Below are 16,495 nucleotides of genomic sequence, written 5' to 3'. Positions count from 1 at the left end.
CTACAACACCCATTGATTTTGCCCTGCCTCCTATTTACAAGGGCAGCATTAATAGGAGACAGAGCCCATAATTAAGACGAGGGAAAACCTGGTCTTAACTAAGCGAAACAAGAAGAAATGCTTTATTTCTCCTCTGTGTGCAGCACACATAAAAACAGCAAATTGCCTAGATCCCCCTTCCTGCATATAAACAATAACTTGAAAAAATAAAAGCGGTTTGGCAATTTCTACGTGCGCTGCATTAAGCAACACAAATAGAAGTTACAAAATGGCATTTCAATATTGTGTATGAGAAGGAAGGGGGACCTTCCTGCACATAAACAATCTTCCCCTCAAAACAGGCATCCTTGCACTATCGTGCATTGGTGCCTGCGTTAGGGTTAGGAGTGAGTTTTCCCTATCACTGAGTTATAGCTGCTTAAGTAGTCTGAGCACCGTCTTTGGGTTGAATACTTCAAGGTAAATGTCTGATCAATGAAGGGAGGCTAAAATTGCAGTGGTTGTTAGTAGTAGATGTGATATGTATTTGATGCTGCAAAATAAATCAATACTTGCACTATCAGTGACTGATGGCAGCACTCTGATTTTGTGGGAGTAGCTGCATTGTCAGCCTGTACACTGCTTCGAGAGGCCTGTGCACTCGCGCACTTGTGCAGCTCTATATTGACCACCTTCTAGGAGATGCTCTTCAGATCCTTTTGCTGAAACTGCCGTTCCCTGCAGCACAACAGCAGTGTCCTTGTCCTTCCTCCTGAAGTCCACAAAGCTCACCTGCTCCAGGACCGAGGAGGGTGGGATGGTTGGGCACCTGTAACAAGCACTTCTGTGTATCCACTGCGATCCTTAGGCAACGCAAGAAAAAATCCATAGTACATTTTCTCTACAGAAATACAATTATATTTTATGTAGGCGTTTTCCAATTATACAGACACATTGCATTTAGATCAAATCTACTAGATGCAACCTGTCTTAGTTATTTAAACACTCGATATAACTTCTGTAATTACAAACACAACAATAATACTCTCATTTATTTGATGATCTTAATTACAAATAATTTCCATACTGCCAGTCTACTCCACTCTACGCCACTCGACTCCATGCCACTCGACTCCAAACTACTCTACAACAGTCCACTATACTCTACACCACACTACTCTTTACCAGTCTAATCTATGACACTCTATTCCAAGCCCCTCTGCTGCACTCCGTGCCATGCCACTCCACTCTTTACCTCTCACTGTATGCCACACTCCATTCCACTCTACATCACTCTATGGCATTCCACTGAATGCCACTCCACTCTATGCTGCTCTACCCTAAGCCACTCTACTATATGACACTCCGCTGCACTCCACTCTAAGCCACTCCACTCCACATCACAGCACTCTATTGCACTCTCATCTACACCACACCACAGTAGCCACTCTGCTGTACAACATGGCTAAAAGACATTGACAAAGCCAATATCTCCCACAAAGACAAGACCTATTGGCTTTGCCAATGCTTGTTTAGCTATTGGTTTGCCAATGGGGGCCGTTTTTATTTTGGTGCCCAGGCCTATTTATTGCCCCATTTCGCCACTGGTAGGATTCTGAACACCTGAGCATTTCATATGCTACCAGAAACTGCCTCCATCCTCCACCATTCTCCAAAAGCAAGACAAAATGACAATCTAACATTCATCAGAATAGACTTTAAGCTAAATATTAGAGTGAATCTAAATTTACGAGTGCAACTCCTACAGTCTCTACAAACTTCAAATGCAGGGCCAGCTGGGAAGACAGGGAAGATATTTGAATCACTCAGAACATCCTCTCTGCTATTACTTTTAAGCACATAAAATTACAAATGTTATCTGGAAAGTTTATCTTCATATTTACACTCCTCTTACCACTAACATGTTTTACATATGCCTTATGGAATACCCTGGTACTCTGCATGCCCTCTTGCATGGTATATCAAATACTGAGCTGTCAAATTAGGTATTAGTAGCGTGGTCACTTCCTTTGATCTTCCCTGCCTACTGGAGCCTCAGGCCAGCACTAGTGACTTGAGTGAGACGAAAAAACAAACTCAGAATGAGTCCTCAAACCTGTCTAATGATCCAAGAAGGCCCATTTACGTGGGTATTCCCCAACCCATGCACAAGACTTCTTTGTGGGTGGCACATAAACCACATAACTGTAATATAATAAACAAAAAAGAGTGGTAACTGAAATCATAGAATATTGATCCACTAACTGACACGTTGCTGGACAAAACAGTCTTAGAACCCATTGCCTCCCTTTGCAGAAAGTTATTTGGAGCATCTTGTATGTGCGGTTACCAAAGTGAAAGATACAGATGACCCAAAACATTCTTTATGTGTGATAGCTGTGCATGTAGAGTTATCAACCTGTAAAACCTTTTCTATGCCAAAGCAAGCATTCCAATAATTATCTTTTACACTTTTCGATTGCATTACTAATCATACCACATCTTGAGGTAAAATACAACTAACATGTTACCAACAAAACCACAGCAGATGCAGTATACGTACATTAATACAGCATTAAGAATATCTCTAAAGCCTATCCTGTTTTGGATGGCAATTTCCAGAGTATTCTTTAAAATTTCGCAAATATACAAATAACCCTTTTTTTGAAACATCTCACAAAATTCCCATTGAAGGTCCCCATATGGGAGAAGATGAGGACTATGGGATGGACCCACTGGCTCTTGTAGACATAGGTTTGAATCCAAGCCCCTGTGCTAGATTCAACCCAGTGTGACTCTTGTCAGAAACTTTTATCTTCCTATGTTTAAAATGAATTTGTGAAATGCCCACTCCATGTACACGATCTTGTAGATTGTGTACCAACCCCTGATATAAGGTATAGTGCTCCCTTGGTTCATTCATCATAAATGTACACACATCTGAGTTTTTATCAGCATCTAGTCTTGTGTGCTTAAAAATGTGCCACTGCCTGAAGAATTCACTGAGAGATGATCCTCAACCCCAATTCCGTTTTGACCAATGTCACTGGCCCAAGGTGTTGTAAAACCCAGCACGTCCCACAAATACTCCTTATTGGCAAAGGCGGCTCCTCTGTTTGAGCAGAGTGGGAAACATCATTTATAACACAGTGTTTACACCGCACGACCTTTACCACACTGCCATTACAACGCAAGTCATTACTACCACTTGCGCTGGATGGCGCTCTCGGTTAAGGAATAGTGTGATTTTCTATTCCAACACCTTCCCTACTGTTACGTGGGCTGGAGTTGGAATAGAAAATCATATTAATCCTCAATTCAGTGCCCTCCAACAAAAATGCAAGTCGTTGTAATGAGTTGCGCTGTAAAAACCGCAATGTAAAGTACCGCGATCAAAATGATCGCGTTGTACTGTCATCCATCCGAGCAGAGCAGTGTCGCCCCATTTAATTGCCCCAGAGACTAAAAATAAAATGGTAATGAAGTTAATTAATTACCATTTTATTTTCTGTCAACCCGTCCTGAACCAATTGTCTGGACATGGTCGGGCCTGTTGAGTGGCAGCAGTGGTGGGCTTCCTGACGGTGCACTAATTTGTAGTGTGCATGTCCCTTTGGCCAGCTGTCTTGCGACAACCAGCCTGACATGTGCACTATAAATCTCTCAACTCAACTGCCTTAGACCGCCGGGTTGGGACCCTACACACACCTTCAGTGTCCTCGGGAGCGGCTCTCACGTAGCGCCAGGATTGGTTCAGCCCAGCTGGACGCGATATCAGGAGAAGAAGACAACCGGAACAAGCAAGACATGTCTCCAGAAAGCATGGTAAGTGCCTTTTTATTTTTTTATTTTAGGTATTTAATTGTATTTATGTATTTCCTTATATGTATTAACCCTTTTACCGTCCCTCTAATCAGCAGACTTTCAAACTGCCACTGCTTATTGGAACTTAAAACACGTTGGAGTATGAAAAATAGAATACCCCAGTCAAGAAATAAACTCTCCACTTACTTGGTGGTGGTTGGTAGGTTTGGGATGTTATCCGAGAAAAACACTTTTACAACACCACTGGTTGCATCCTAAGGACATACTTTTGTAAACCAGTGCATTGTAGCATTTCCAATTAATATATTACCAAGGACTTATAAAACATTATTACTGTTTACATTTAAAAGGGAGATCTAGGGGGCGGCCGACCACTGGGAGGTCTGCCCCTCGGACAGATTGGGAAGTTGGTGCAGCCCATGAGCTGACATTTTGTGTTTGGGCTACATTTGTAGCCCAATGCAGCCCAAAGTAAGTACTTTTTACGCTGGGCTCCCTATCATCATTTTAGGTTCATGTGACCCAGAAGCTGGTGACAAGGAGCTCTTAGGCATTTTCCCAACCCGCTCCCTTTTCTTTAAGGTTGGGGAGGGGGTTTATCTCCTTTTAATGGGTTTCTTTCTTAGGCTTAGTTGTTGGGATTGGTGCAAAGAGGTTATAAATCTGTATCACTGTTACTTGGAACAGGTGCTAGTGGGTATCTTAAAAGTTGTTCAGAACTTGCCAGAAGTTTGGTTAATTAGGGGAGAGGATGTAGCCTTACGGCTGGAGCGGTCAACCTCATAGCCGATAAACCGGGTTCGAGCATCAGCAATGAAGCCCAACATCCTGTGATTCTGGGAAAATCACTTAATCTTCCCATGCCTAAAAAAAATTAATGTATACTTCTGCAACAAAACTGGTGCTCATGTAAAGCACTCTGATACCCGATGTCTTGGGTCTAGTTTGCGCTATATAAAACTCTAAAAAAAAAAACGTTGACAGTTATGGAACCAGGACAAATGGGAGGGTTGGCAGGTAGTTCAAGGTTCATTTTAGGAAGCGTGGTTGCTTAGAAGTTCGGAATTGCAGTCATAGGCTGTAGGAGAGTTTTAAAAGTTGTAATGCACTACAGTGATAGGAAATAGCTGAGGGGTGGGCTTGTGGGGAGGACTGTAGGATGAGGGGCATTGGCTAGTTGCATCTGATGTCTATCGAGGTTAAGTTTTGTAAAGTGGTTTGCCAGGTAACATTTGTGATGTGCGCCTGTTTCCATAAAGCAGCTTTTTCCCATTACAAAGAGGTCTGTGATATGTGCTGCACCCCATCTCCCAAATGGCAATTATCGTTGAACTAAACACAATTGTTGCAAAAAATGTCGACTGTGTTCTGCATCCTTACTTCACGAGTCCTGCAGTCTGTCCACGAGAAACGGCTTGGTCATATTGCTTTTTTGCAGTCTCTTTTTCTTTAACTGATCCAGGATAGGTGACACCATCAATTGTCCTGCATAAAATGGACAGTAACAATTAACAACAAACTACAGATTTCTCATAATGAGTTTGCTACAGGGACCCTAGCACAGAAGTGGTTGATCTACTTACAGTGTACACTGTAGGATTACACTACTCTGCTATGGGCTAATAATCGTCTTTAACATGTCCTCTCCCAAGTGTGGCAAAGGCGTGTATTAAAGGAGGACAATCAATTACTTTTCTAGCACTCAGCAAAAGGGATACCCGAATATTTAAACATTACATCCATTGAAGTCAAAATACCTGGCATGTTATATCTTCATGTTTTCCCCACCATACCTTTGTCCACAGTGGAGCTCCCACCATCCCAATGTTCCAAGACATCACTAAAATCACCCTTCATATTTTAGCAGAACAATCTAGCATTATTTCATATGTGCAATAACAACTCCAACTCACCCATCTAATATATGAATGGATGCATATTTAATTTCCCGAATTAAAACACATTTTTAAACATAAACATATGACATTTTCTTTTTTATTACTAGGTTTCTGAATTTGGGAATTTGATTGCTGGCAGTCAACAGTGGAGTCAAAAGTGGTACAGCCACAAAGACCCCTATTATAAGCCCAGAGGTAGTCTATGCGGAGATTGCTGGCTGCCAGAATTTATTGCACCAGGCAGTGTCTGAATTCGTGCTAATACAAATAATGAGGAATAACTGTGCAGATACAACATCCATCCTTTTGACTAATTGTTTCCTCTGAACATCTAATATGTAACCCCTGAAGCAGTTGTGGTCTGCTGAATAGGGTCCAGCCACATTAGTTCTACCCAAAGGCTGACGTAATTGACAATTTGGTAAGTCGACAGCGATTGTTGAGAACATATTTGTGCAGTTGCAAGTAGAATTAACGGATGCAGGCAGGAAGAGCATATTTCCCCACTTGCATCTAAAAAGCAAAAGTTTAAACAGTTCATGTTTCCACCAGCACTCTTCACAGCCTTGCATTTAAAAACACAACTTGATATGCCTGACTTCTTCTTTCAAAGGCATGTGAAGAAAGCTATTGGTAATGTGCCCATTCTAAACTTGATAAAAAAAGTGCTTGTGTAAAGGGTTTTAGTAACCTTATCTAAGTATATGTCAAACTCAAAACCTCATTTCAATGGAAAAAAAACAGACAGGCTACCCAAAACGGTCTTAGAAAATATTTCACCAAGTGCATAGTCCCATTAGGCTATTTTCAACTTCTCAATGGCATTGTGCGGTAAATCTCTGGGGTTTGACAAAAAAACCCTAGTCCAAGCTGATATAACCAAGTCTTTATGTAAGCACACCAAGGGATCCTAATGGCACATGAACCCTCTAGTAAGCCTTGTAGCCACGCGTGAGGGTCTCAAGGCACTGGGCAGGGTGGGGGTGCTGCTACTGCTCGAACTGCCAGGTCTTTAGGAGTCTCCTGAAGGCCAGTAGGTCGGGTCTGTCGAAGGCAGATGGGGCTGGTGTTCCAGGTGTTTGCGGTGTGGTGGGAGAATGATTTGCCGCCGGCGGTTGATCGACGGAATGCGGGGAACGATGGCGAGGTCAGCGGTGCAAAGCTGGCGGTTCGGGGTGTAGAAGGTGAGTCGTACAATGAGGTACACTGGTCCAGTGTTGTGGAGTGGTCTGGCTTTGTGAGCGTGGATGAGGAGCTTGAAGGTGATCCTCTTGTTGACGGGGAGCCAGTACAGGTCTTTCAGGTGGGCTGAGGATAGTGGGGGGGCTCAGGGGAATTTTTAACAGCTATTTGAGGAAACTGTTCTCTGCACTTTCCAGCATCTCTATGTTGCAGTGGCCCAGATGTCTGCTCCAAAAGGGACCACCCCACAAGCTTGGCTTCTATAGATTTCCAAGGAGGAGAAATGGTAAAAGAAGATACATTGTTTGCAAACCTTATTATAGATCCTGCAGACTATTTTAAGGACAGAGTGCTCTTCCTCAATTTAGCTAGCCACCTATGTGAATCTTCCAAACACACACCCAGATAATCAAACTCTGAGACCCTCTCAGGGGCTTCCCCATCTAATAATATCGTTCTTCTTCTTTTGCCCTTGTAATTTCCAAACACCATGTACTTGGTTTTGTTCTTATTTATTTCTAACCTGTAGTCTATGCAGAATAGGGAAATCCTCTCAAGCAATGTAGATAAGCCCCAGGGACTTTTAGAAAATAACAGGATCTCGTCAGCAAATAAAAAACATGGTGGCTGTGTATCTTTAATCTTGGGGGAATCATTCTCACAGTTGAAAAGGTATGATAAATACTCGTTGATGTATAAGAGGAAGAGCGCGGGGGCCAATATGCACCCTTGGCGCACCCCTCTATGAATTGATATTTAATCTGTCAGTTCTCCTGCAGGTACCCACCTGACCCTGGCATAATTGTATGTGTATAGTGCCTGGATTAGGATCAATAAGCCTCTTGAGACCCGTATTCTGAGCAGGGTTTCTCATAGTTTCGGCCTTGGAACAAGATCTCACGTCCACGAAGGCCGCAAAAAATCTCCCATTTTCTAGATCTACAGTCCTCCACTTGATGACTAAAAAGCAAATGTATGACGTTCCAATGTGTACTGTTACTACACGGTAGGTAACAAAGCGGTCGGTACAACGACCGGGTTGTTACCACGCGTGGCATTACATCGCAAGTTGCTTCAACTACTTGAGCTAGGTGGCGAGCTGCACTTAGTCCTGCAATTTGCCAATAAATAAGTATCGGAAAGTGCTCTGCAATATTTTATGGAATATGATTGTCTGAATACAACAAGTTAGACTGGTATGTGGATTCAAATTTGAAAACACCATCTTGGGCGGAGCATACAGGATCCTTCTCTTACGAGACAATGGGAGCAGAAGGGCCATTTATTGAAGCCACTTAAGTCGAGGTGGTAATTGCAGGTCTATTTTTGACAATGAGGAGAGGATAGTTTTCAAGATCAGGGGTGCCAGGTGGGGGTTCATGAGCAATCAGAATAGTATCTCCGGTTAGCTTCGAAGTAGTACTGGCAGAAACATTTGTCAAGAAAGGGCTGGAATTAGAGGCTGTCTCACCACTGACCTCCACAGTTAGTACTCCAGTTGTACAAGATGGCAAAAATTGGGACAACTGCGTGTATGCCTTCTTAAGTCAATCAATACAACAAAGAGGGACTTCCTGTGTTTATACAAGTGTGTCATACTGAACTCCAGTGTTTCACAGAACCCAGTGCTACAGGGAAACACATCACAGAGTGCTCCGGTGAGGCACATCACTAAGCGACCCCTGTTGAACGGCATCTAATGCTCCCATGATTCACTGAACTTGTACACCTTAGCAGCACATAACCTGGCATGTGCTTGAGGTGCCCCACCCAGTGCTCCTCTAATATGCATCTTTAGAACCATATGAGTGTTTACATCATACACATCACTAATGCTCCCTTGGTGCAAATCTATATGTGATCCTAAATATTACACAATGAGGCCCTAATGCTTGTTGCAAAATTTCACTTTGAGTCCACTATAATGCATAATCATATGTTCTGCTGATGCACCTTCCCTTGCATTTTGCTGCCAAGAGGGCTGTGTCCATTGAGGCCTGAAAGCTTAATGGTCTGGGACATGAATGCTTGCTTGAGTTCTGCTGATTTTGTTACGGCTTGTTGGTTACTGGTATTTAATATGAGATCAAGTATTGTCTATGTATGTACAAGCATATTATCAATACTAGTGTTTTTAGTGGACAGAGTCGGAATCTCAACTTTTTTAATCCTACCAAGGTTATTATTTTCCTTTTCAAGACTTGCCCCTGATTCTAAAAAACCCATTCTTTTGAGACTTACAGCCCCTGCTCATTTTAGTGATTGTGGGCCCTGTTAGATGTCGAGCGGTAATCATTCAACTATATGTCCCGATAATGGAGGGTGTGCTAGGGGGCCCCAATTATTCATTGTACTATGCAGCAGGGCAACTACGTTGGACAGTATAGTGGACCCCCAACACGCCAGACCCCGAGAATAGGGACTTGTCACAACAATTGTTGGGCACCTCAATCCTGGAGTGGAAGGGATGGGAGTCAGGAAAAAGACAATATTTTACTGCCGGGGGAAGGCTGGTGTTGGAAACTGTGCATATAGAAGAACTCCCACACCCCACCCTATGCCCCAGAGCAGTCCTAGTGGACTCTCAAAGGCTGTCACTCTGTCCATAATGTAAAATGTGTGTAAGATGAGTTGCCATGGACCGAGGTGGTCCTGGGGACATGGGATGACATGTACGAGGAACAGAAACTGCAGACTTTTGTTAGTTTGCATGAGCCTAATGGGGTAGGACTAATAGGGTGGGCCCCAGTTAATGTATGCATTATGCTGCGCTGGTAAGGCAAATAAGGGGGTGTAGAGACCACTACCTCACAGCTGCTACAAGTATTGCTGACACGTGGCCCCCTCAGGAAGATGGTTACATGCCTGTACTCAACGCTTCTACACTTGTTGGCGTGAACATAAGCTCATTGAAAGATTGTTGGGAACCACAACTGGGAACTGCGTTTAGTGAGACAAACTGGGCAAGATGTCTGGGGTATGCTGAGCTTTAGGTTTTGACTTACACAATATAACCATATTTATCATGCATATCTCACCACGGTAGGTCACATGTACCCAGGGGCGTCTACTAACTGCCCTAGAGGTGATGAGAGCGATGCTGAATTTTCTGCATATGTTATGGCACTGCTCACAGTGTCTCTATTTTGGGACAAAGTGCTACAGGGTGTTGTGACTGAGGTGATGGGTAGGCTCATACTGAAAGAACCCACAGCGTGGATTCTTGCTATGCTGGCTCATCCTAAGCATTCTAAATGTGCATGATCCTTTATAAATCTAGCTCTGATTTTAGAAAAAATACGTATTGCTTTGTTTTGGAAGGCAAACCGCCGTGCCCTTTATCCGTGATTGATGGATAGATGTATCAAAATGGGCCAATGCGGAGACAGTTGTGTTGTTGGGTCCCACCGGTATAGGCAGTAGAGATGAGTGATTTACACTACGGACACATATCTGGAAGAGGTCGGAGTGAAGTTGGATATACACCCTCCCTGAAGCAGGTAGGATATGTGAGCGACACTAATTAAATAAGTATCCTACCACATGCAAGAAGGGCCTCCACACATTACTCTTCAGCTTCACCATAGATACACCCCCTGATGACACACATATCTCGATAGATACACAAGTACACATGAGTTGAAGGATGGCATAATGATGCAACTCTGGATGGGAACAATGTTTATTAGGGACTATTATTTTATTGCTTGTTTTCTTGTTTGGTCTTTTGGCTTACTTGTTGTAGTCTTTTACACTGACCTGCTCCAGTTAATCGCAACTGTTTTGCATTGATTTGTATGTGAAAAATGTTGTTACACTGGATGATAGAGGTGAGTCCCTGATGGGCTATCAGCACTGAAGTCTCACATAATCACACGAGTGTTGTAGCATGTAACACGCTGTTTGTAAGGTAAGTCTGGGAACACTGTGATTATTTGAGCTCTACACTGCCCCCTGTTTGTGCCTTTTGTTTACATAACCATATAAAAAACATTAAAAAAATTAATGCTAGGATTGCAGAGAAATTTTCGGAACTAAGATTTGAAATGCAAATACGCTGAGAAGGCTACTTCTAGAAAAAATCATTTGAATTGTAGTTAAAACAAAATGCTAAAATACAAAGAAAAGAAACATTTTGAAGTAGGCACTAACATGCTAAAATTGGTGATGAAGGCTGTCTTTGGAAGGTCCACATCGAAAAAGATCTCTTTGGAGGTGTTGGCACGGTTGACAGCTCGACTAGTGATGACATTGTGAGAGAAGCGGGAGGTCACCTTGGAATCAATTTTCACGCTGTAGACTTCCACTTCATTCCGAGTCTGTAAAAAACATAAATTGGTACATAAATGATGAGAATGTTACTATTTACCCATTTGGCTCTATAGTGAATTAAAGAATGTTTGCTGTACCTGAAAATGTATATCAGATGATAAGATATTTTAGGCCCAAGTGACAAAAGTAGTCAAAAACCTTTGGATTTCAGTTGACTTGTCGTGTTATTCTCAAACCACCTTTGTAGATATGTGTAGAATGTTCGATTTGTTAAAGCCATACAAATAGATGCATATTGATGCACTTTCCCACATGCTCAGCACCACTTATACCAGGCTCATTTGCTTATAATTTAAAAAGTGCCCATAAATTGGGGAAATGCACTACACCTGTTTGTGAATAGCCACACAGTTCTGATACTGTGGTATCGGTTTCAACAGCAGTGCACAATATTCTGTGAATCACCACATCTTCTGAACCATAAGAAGTATACGGCTTTGAACACATACCGTCAAACTTTTTAGATTACATCTACACTTTTCTGACTATTTGCATCACGTTTAGGTAGCGCATGCAAAAATGTCAACAATGTTTATGTGTATAACAAACATAAATAGGTAAAGAATATCTCGTCCGGCATAAGCATCTCAGGTCAGTGTTCACCTTCCAGTGTCAAAACCCCATGTAGCAGACAACAAAATATAATTGGTTGTCTTAGCGACAATGTAAAGTCCTTTAACTGTAAATATTTTGTAGCAATGTCATGTTATCGTTACAGACGAATTATAAATTCCAGAAATTTCCGTTTATTGGCACAGATGCATAATCAATTCAACATGATTCTTCCTACATAATAATACATTATTTTTAGGACACAGTGATTAACTTGGTTGAAATGTGATATGACTTAAGGGTAATAGTAGCCTGAGAGAATATGGTCTCGATATGTTTGATAATGAATATCATTAAAGATTTGGGGGTATATTATCAAGAACCGTGTTAAAATTATCGCCGCTTTAGCGGCAGGAAGATGCCGCTAAAGCAGCGATAATGGGCTTGATAATATGCTCTTGTGAATTCCCACAGAAGCCCGGGTTCACACCAGAACCTGCCCCTTGAGACATAGGATTTTCTGTGACCTATTCTGTAGTATATGGGATAGAAATAAAGGCACAATTTGGTGATCGCTAAAGAAAGATGTTAGTTCAATGGGAAGCTAATATAACGTTTCAATGTTAATTATTGATAATGGTATTTTACAACAGTTAATGTTGTCATGACTAATTGGATGGTATTCTATTATTTTATTTGTTTTGGTTTTCTATTCCTTTTTCATTTTTTGGAACAGCACCCAAGAAGTGATTATTCGAGAAACAATGTTGGCTGTTATCAATTAATCTGCATGAAGAAATATGGTTGTCATGTATTGTTTTGTATGAAGAATCATGGTGAATTAAATATTCATCTCTGGAAATGAAAATGCACTTCTGGAATTGAACCTTCATCCGTGAAAATAAAACAATTTGTGCAGAATATTCACAGTTCAAGGACTTTATATTGTCTCTCAGAAAATATAAATTTTAATATTGTTGCAGAGATTGCTGTCCTTAGCAGTGTCCTGTGTTGATACGTCTACAAGGAGGATTTTGTTACACCTTCGGCAGTGACATGCTCAAAATTAGGGCCATGCTCAATTCACCTAAGCAAGGCACCCTAACAAAAACTGAGTATTTCCTTTATACGCCAACTGGAATGGAAGTACAACCGGCGGAGTGTTAGGCCTCCCCATACTGTTTTTTAGTTTTTTGCGCAGGCTCCGGTTTTTGCTTAAAACGTAACCCAGTGGTATGGACATAATTTTGATCCACACCTTCTTACTCCTTGTTTTGAAGATCAAATATTTCATTGTATTTTGCCATAGAGGTAAGATTCAGATCTCTTATCGGTAGCTCTAATCTTTTAGCAAGTGATCCTTAGCCTGGACTGACTATGGGTCTTTTCTCTTTCATGTTCTCCCTCTCCTCTCTTTTCCTAATCTCATTTATATATTTTCTCTGTCTCTTAATCCTCGAACAAACCTATTCCTTAGGTGCATAAATATGTCACAATGTTTGTTGATTAGCACTCTGCACTTATATGTAATCTTTTAGTTTGGCGAAATTAGACCCATTGATTTTCCATGTGCATGTTGATTTTAGATCAATCACCAAACTGCTTTACTAGAAATAGCTAAAGTAAGGTCTTTGCACTAGGAAATTTGTAAACCAAACTAGGATGTCACTTAAACCCCTTCATCACATGTCTTCTGATCACTTATAGGACCGATACATCAGAATTGGTGGCACACAAGATTTTGGGTTGTCACCCAGAGTGTAATTACACTAAAGTCACTTGTCGACTGAATTTTAAAACATGTTTTTTGAGTTTTTGAAACTTTGCTATTGTACATCTTCAAGCCCAGAAGAAGTTGTGGGTTCACACCCTGACGAAACACGTGTTGGCTGGGCAATCGATCCTCATTAAATCATAAGAACACAATACACCTGGAATGTTCTGCTGTCATTTCACTTTTTTGATGTGTGGATAGTAAAATGTTTCTTGATTTTTTTGTGAATTCAGATTACACAGTACTGTTTCTGCAATATACAAAAGAACGTGTGCATAGGCATTTGTAGCTAAAAATACAAACTCTGACATCCTTAACCAGTCTTAACTTTCAAGTATGGTTCTTAAGAATATACTTATGGTCACTACATCCTGGTTTTCAATTAACTTATTTAAAGGGGCACAAGTAATGATAGCATGGTAGAGAAAGTAATTGACGCAAAAGAGAATTGAACCAAACATAAATATCCAAGGGGGTTTCAATGCCAGGATAGGTGAGCTGACAGCTTGACTAAAGAGAGGAAAGGAACAGAAAAAAGAGAGGCACCTTTACTACACTGTGGTTATCAAAAAAACAATAAAGAAAAGGGAAACTTTTTAATGAATGCTCTCTTCAAATTTTGATACATATTTTTGAACAGAAAAATAAAAAGGCGATGTGCCACTGAACCTCACCCCTAATAGTCTTTCCTCTATAGCCATGCTGGAATTCATAATCTTCAAATTTGAACTCTTTCCTTGAGGTATAAGTATGGAGGCAATCAGAACTGAATGACTATCTTGTACTAAAATGTCAATTTGATTAAGAATGCACACAAACCAATAAGTGGAACTTTTGTTATGGTGAGTTAAGTGTGCATGAGAATTGTAGGAAGCTCAAGTGGTCACAGGGGCATGCTGTGCTGCTGAGTGAGTTTCTAGAAGAAGAGTTAGAATCTATAATTGACACTTTACCAGCAACTATGAACTAATGGTTTTATTTTTTTTATTGAATCCTTCACTTCTTACCAGACAGCAAGTTCAGGTAACCTGTTCAGTAAAAGGTTACAGATAAATGGAAAAACGTCTCCACTCTCAAGAGAGGAGAGATTTCTAAGTAGGTGTCTGACTAAGATTATACATTCAAATTATTTAGATAATTTGTTTTGAACACAAAAATGTATTTGATGCCTATGAAACAAGCTACATAAAATATGACTACAAGCTTGTATGAAAAGATAAGATGAGTTTTGGTTGTTGCTCACTAATACTATCAAATATAAAGGCTTAAAAAGGTGTTAAAGATATCCATTCAAATAGGGCAGTACAATGCACACAAGCCTTTCTAGCAAGATGTGTAAGCTAGTTAGGTGCATAAAATGTAGGCTTCACATTTTCACGCCTACAGCATGTCTCTCCTAAGATGAATGCCTTGTACAAAGACAGACATAGCCCATAGCAAATGTATTGATCTTGCACTCTCACTTGCAAAATGTGTGACTGCACTGGAAATCCAGGCCGCCTCTATCCATGCATACTTGACAGCTGGAAGTCATGAAATAGGCCTAGGCTGAAGATGATGTGGTTAGACGGCTAAGGCACAAGGCTGGGAAACCCACATCAATCACAAGGTGTGAAGCTGTCTTGCTGGCACTGGCTACCGGGTCAGACATGAAACAACAATAAGCTACTGATATGATAACGTACACTACCATGACCCACCATGGCCCTAAATCACCAAAGAAGCCACCCACACACCACGTACAACTTAAGTATGCACTACCAATACCCTTAGAAAGCCCCCTGGGAAGGAACTGAGGCACTCTTGCAGTGCTTCTTGAGCTGTTTTTAACCTCAGCGGGGTATAAGCCCAGCCCTCTGTTTCACCTGTCTGCTGTCTCATTTTTTGATTTAGCCCTGTATTCTTGCACTCTTCGGTATGCTCCCGATGTGAGGGGCATAAACATTTTACATTTCTATGTAGTTTCATCATGTATGACGTACATGTAATAACTCAATAAAGAGCAATTTAAAATGAAAAATATAATTATACCAAAAAGTGCAAATTTAACAAATAAGTGGGTATCAGTTCCGATGCCTGAGAATAACTGGCACTCATTTCTGAGGCACGTATATAAACCAGTTCAACAAATATAGGTGAATAATTAAATTCTGGGGGTTAAATCAGAAAAAAAACATATACATTTAATAACGGTTGTCTAAATAGCATTTCTTATATCCTCTGCAAATTTCTCACAGGAGCAATGCCCCAATGAGGTACCTGTAACAGTAATCATTAAGGGACAGGAATAATTAGCCAGTATTTTTGCACCCCTCTACAAGACTTCATAACCTTATGTTGCATTCCAAAGTCTTCTTGTGGCAGTATTACTTCCTTATTCCCAAGATTGGTCCAATTTACTGCCATGGGAATTATCCACTAATTCCTCTTTTAGATGTGTCAGTAAAGCTTTACTCAAACACTTGCTAGGTTTCCTCAGCTCCTGAATTTAGCAGAAGTCGATAGTACATTTAGAGCATTCTGTATTTCACTTCAGGTACAAATTACATCCTGCTAAAAAAATTGGCATGGAGGCGAAGCTGTGAAACTGCGAAGAGGAAAGTGGAGGTGGAGGCAGTGGAGGTGTGAAGGTCGGGAGTAGAATGCTGGCAGTGAGACTGTGAGGTGGTGAACGCGTAAGTGCTTGGTGGCTCTCTCTTACTGGGTGGAAGCAGCTGAAATTAGGCTGGTGCGGCTTGCTCATATGAGGGGTGCCCTTCATATCCCTATCTTCTCTGCTGCATACTACTAAGGGTAACTATAAGGTAGTTTTGCCTAAAAACGCATGACTACACTTTAATGCTACCCTTCCTTGAACCCTAAAATCCCCTTACTACCCTTAACTCCAACCACCCTGAACCCAAAAAACAATTTAAAACCCCTTAAGTGTATCATTACCTGAACAAAAATCCTT

At 41.1% G+C, this 16,495-nt stretch overlaps 1 protein-coding gene across 1 annotated transcript in view; it reads right to left on the bottom strand.

The window, feature by feature from the left end:
* The window catches only part of LOC144783390 (inter-alpha-trypsin inhibitor heavy chain H3-like), a 584,371-nt gene that overhangs the window by 554,456 nt on the left and 13,420 nt on the right, over nucleotides 1-16,495 (bottom strand). The window contains exons 3-4 of the mRNA XM_078662386.1: nucleotides 11,037-11,203; nucleotides 5,185-5,289 (exon numbers count right to left, since the gene is read on the bottom strand). Of these exons, the coding sequence (XP_078518512.1) occupies nucleotides 5,185-5,289; nucleotides 11,037-11,203 (272 nt within the window). The remainder of the gene's footprint in view (nucleotides 1-5,184; nucleotides 5,290-11,036; nucleotides 11,204-16,495) is intronic.

The sequence above is a fragment of the Lissotriton helveticus genome, chromosome 9, assembly GCF_964261635.1.
Source record: "Lissotriton helveticus chromosome 9, aLisHel1.1, whole genome shotgun sequence".
NCBI lineage: Eukaryota > Metazoa > Chordata > Amphibia > Caudata > Salamandridae > Lissotriton > Lissotriton helveticus.
Note: the sequence above shows the minus strand (reverse complement) of the source record. Positions and strands in the feature narration are given on the sequence as shown.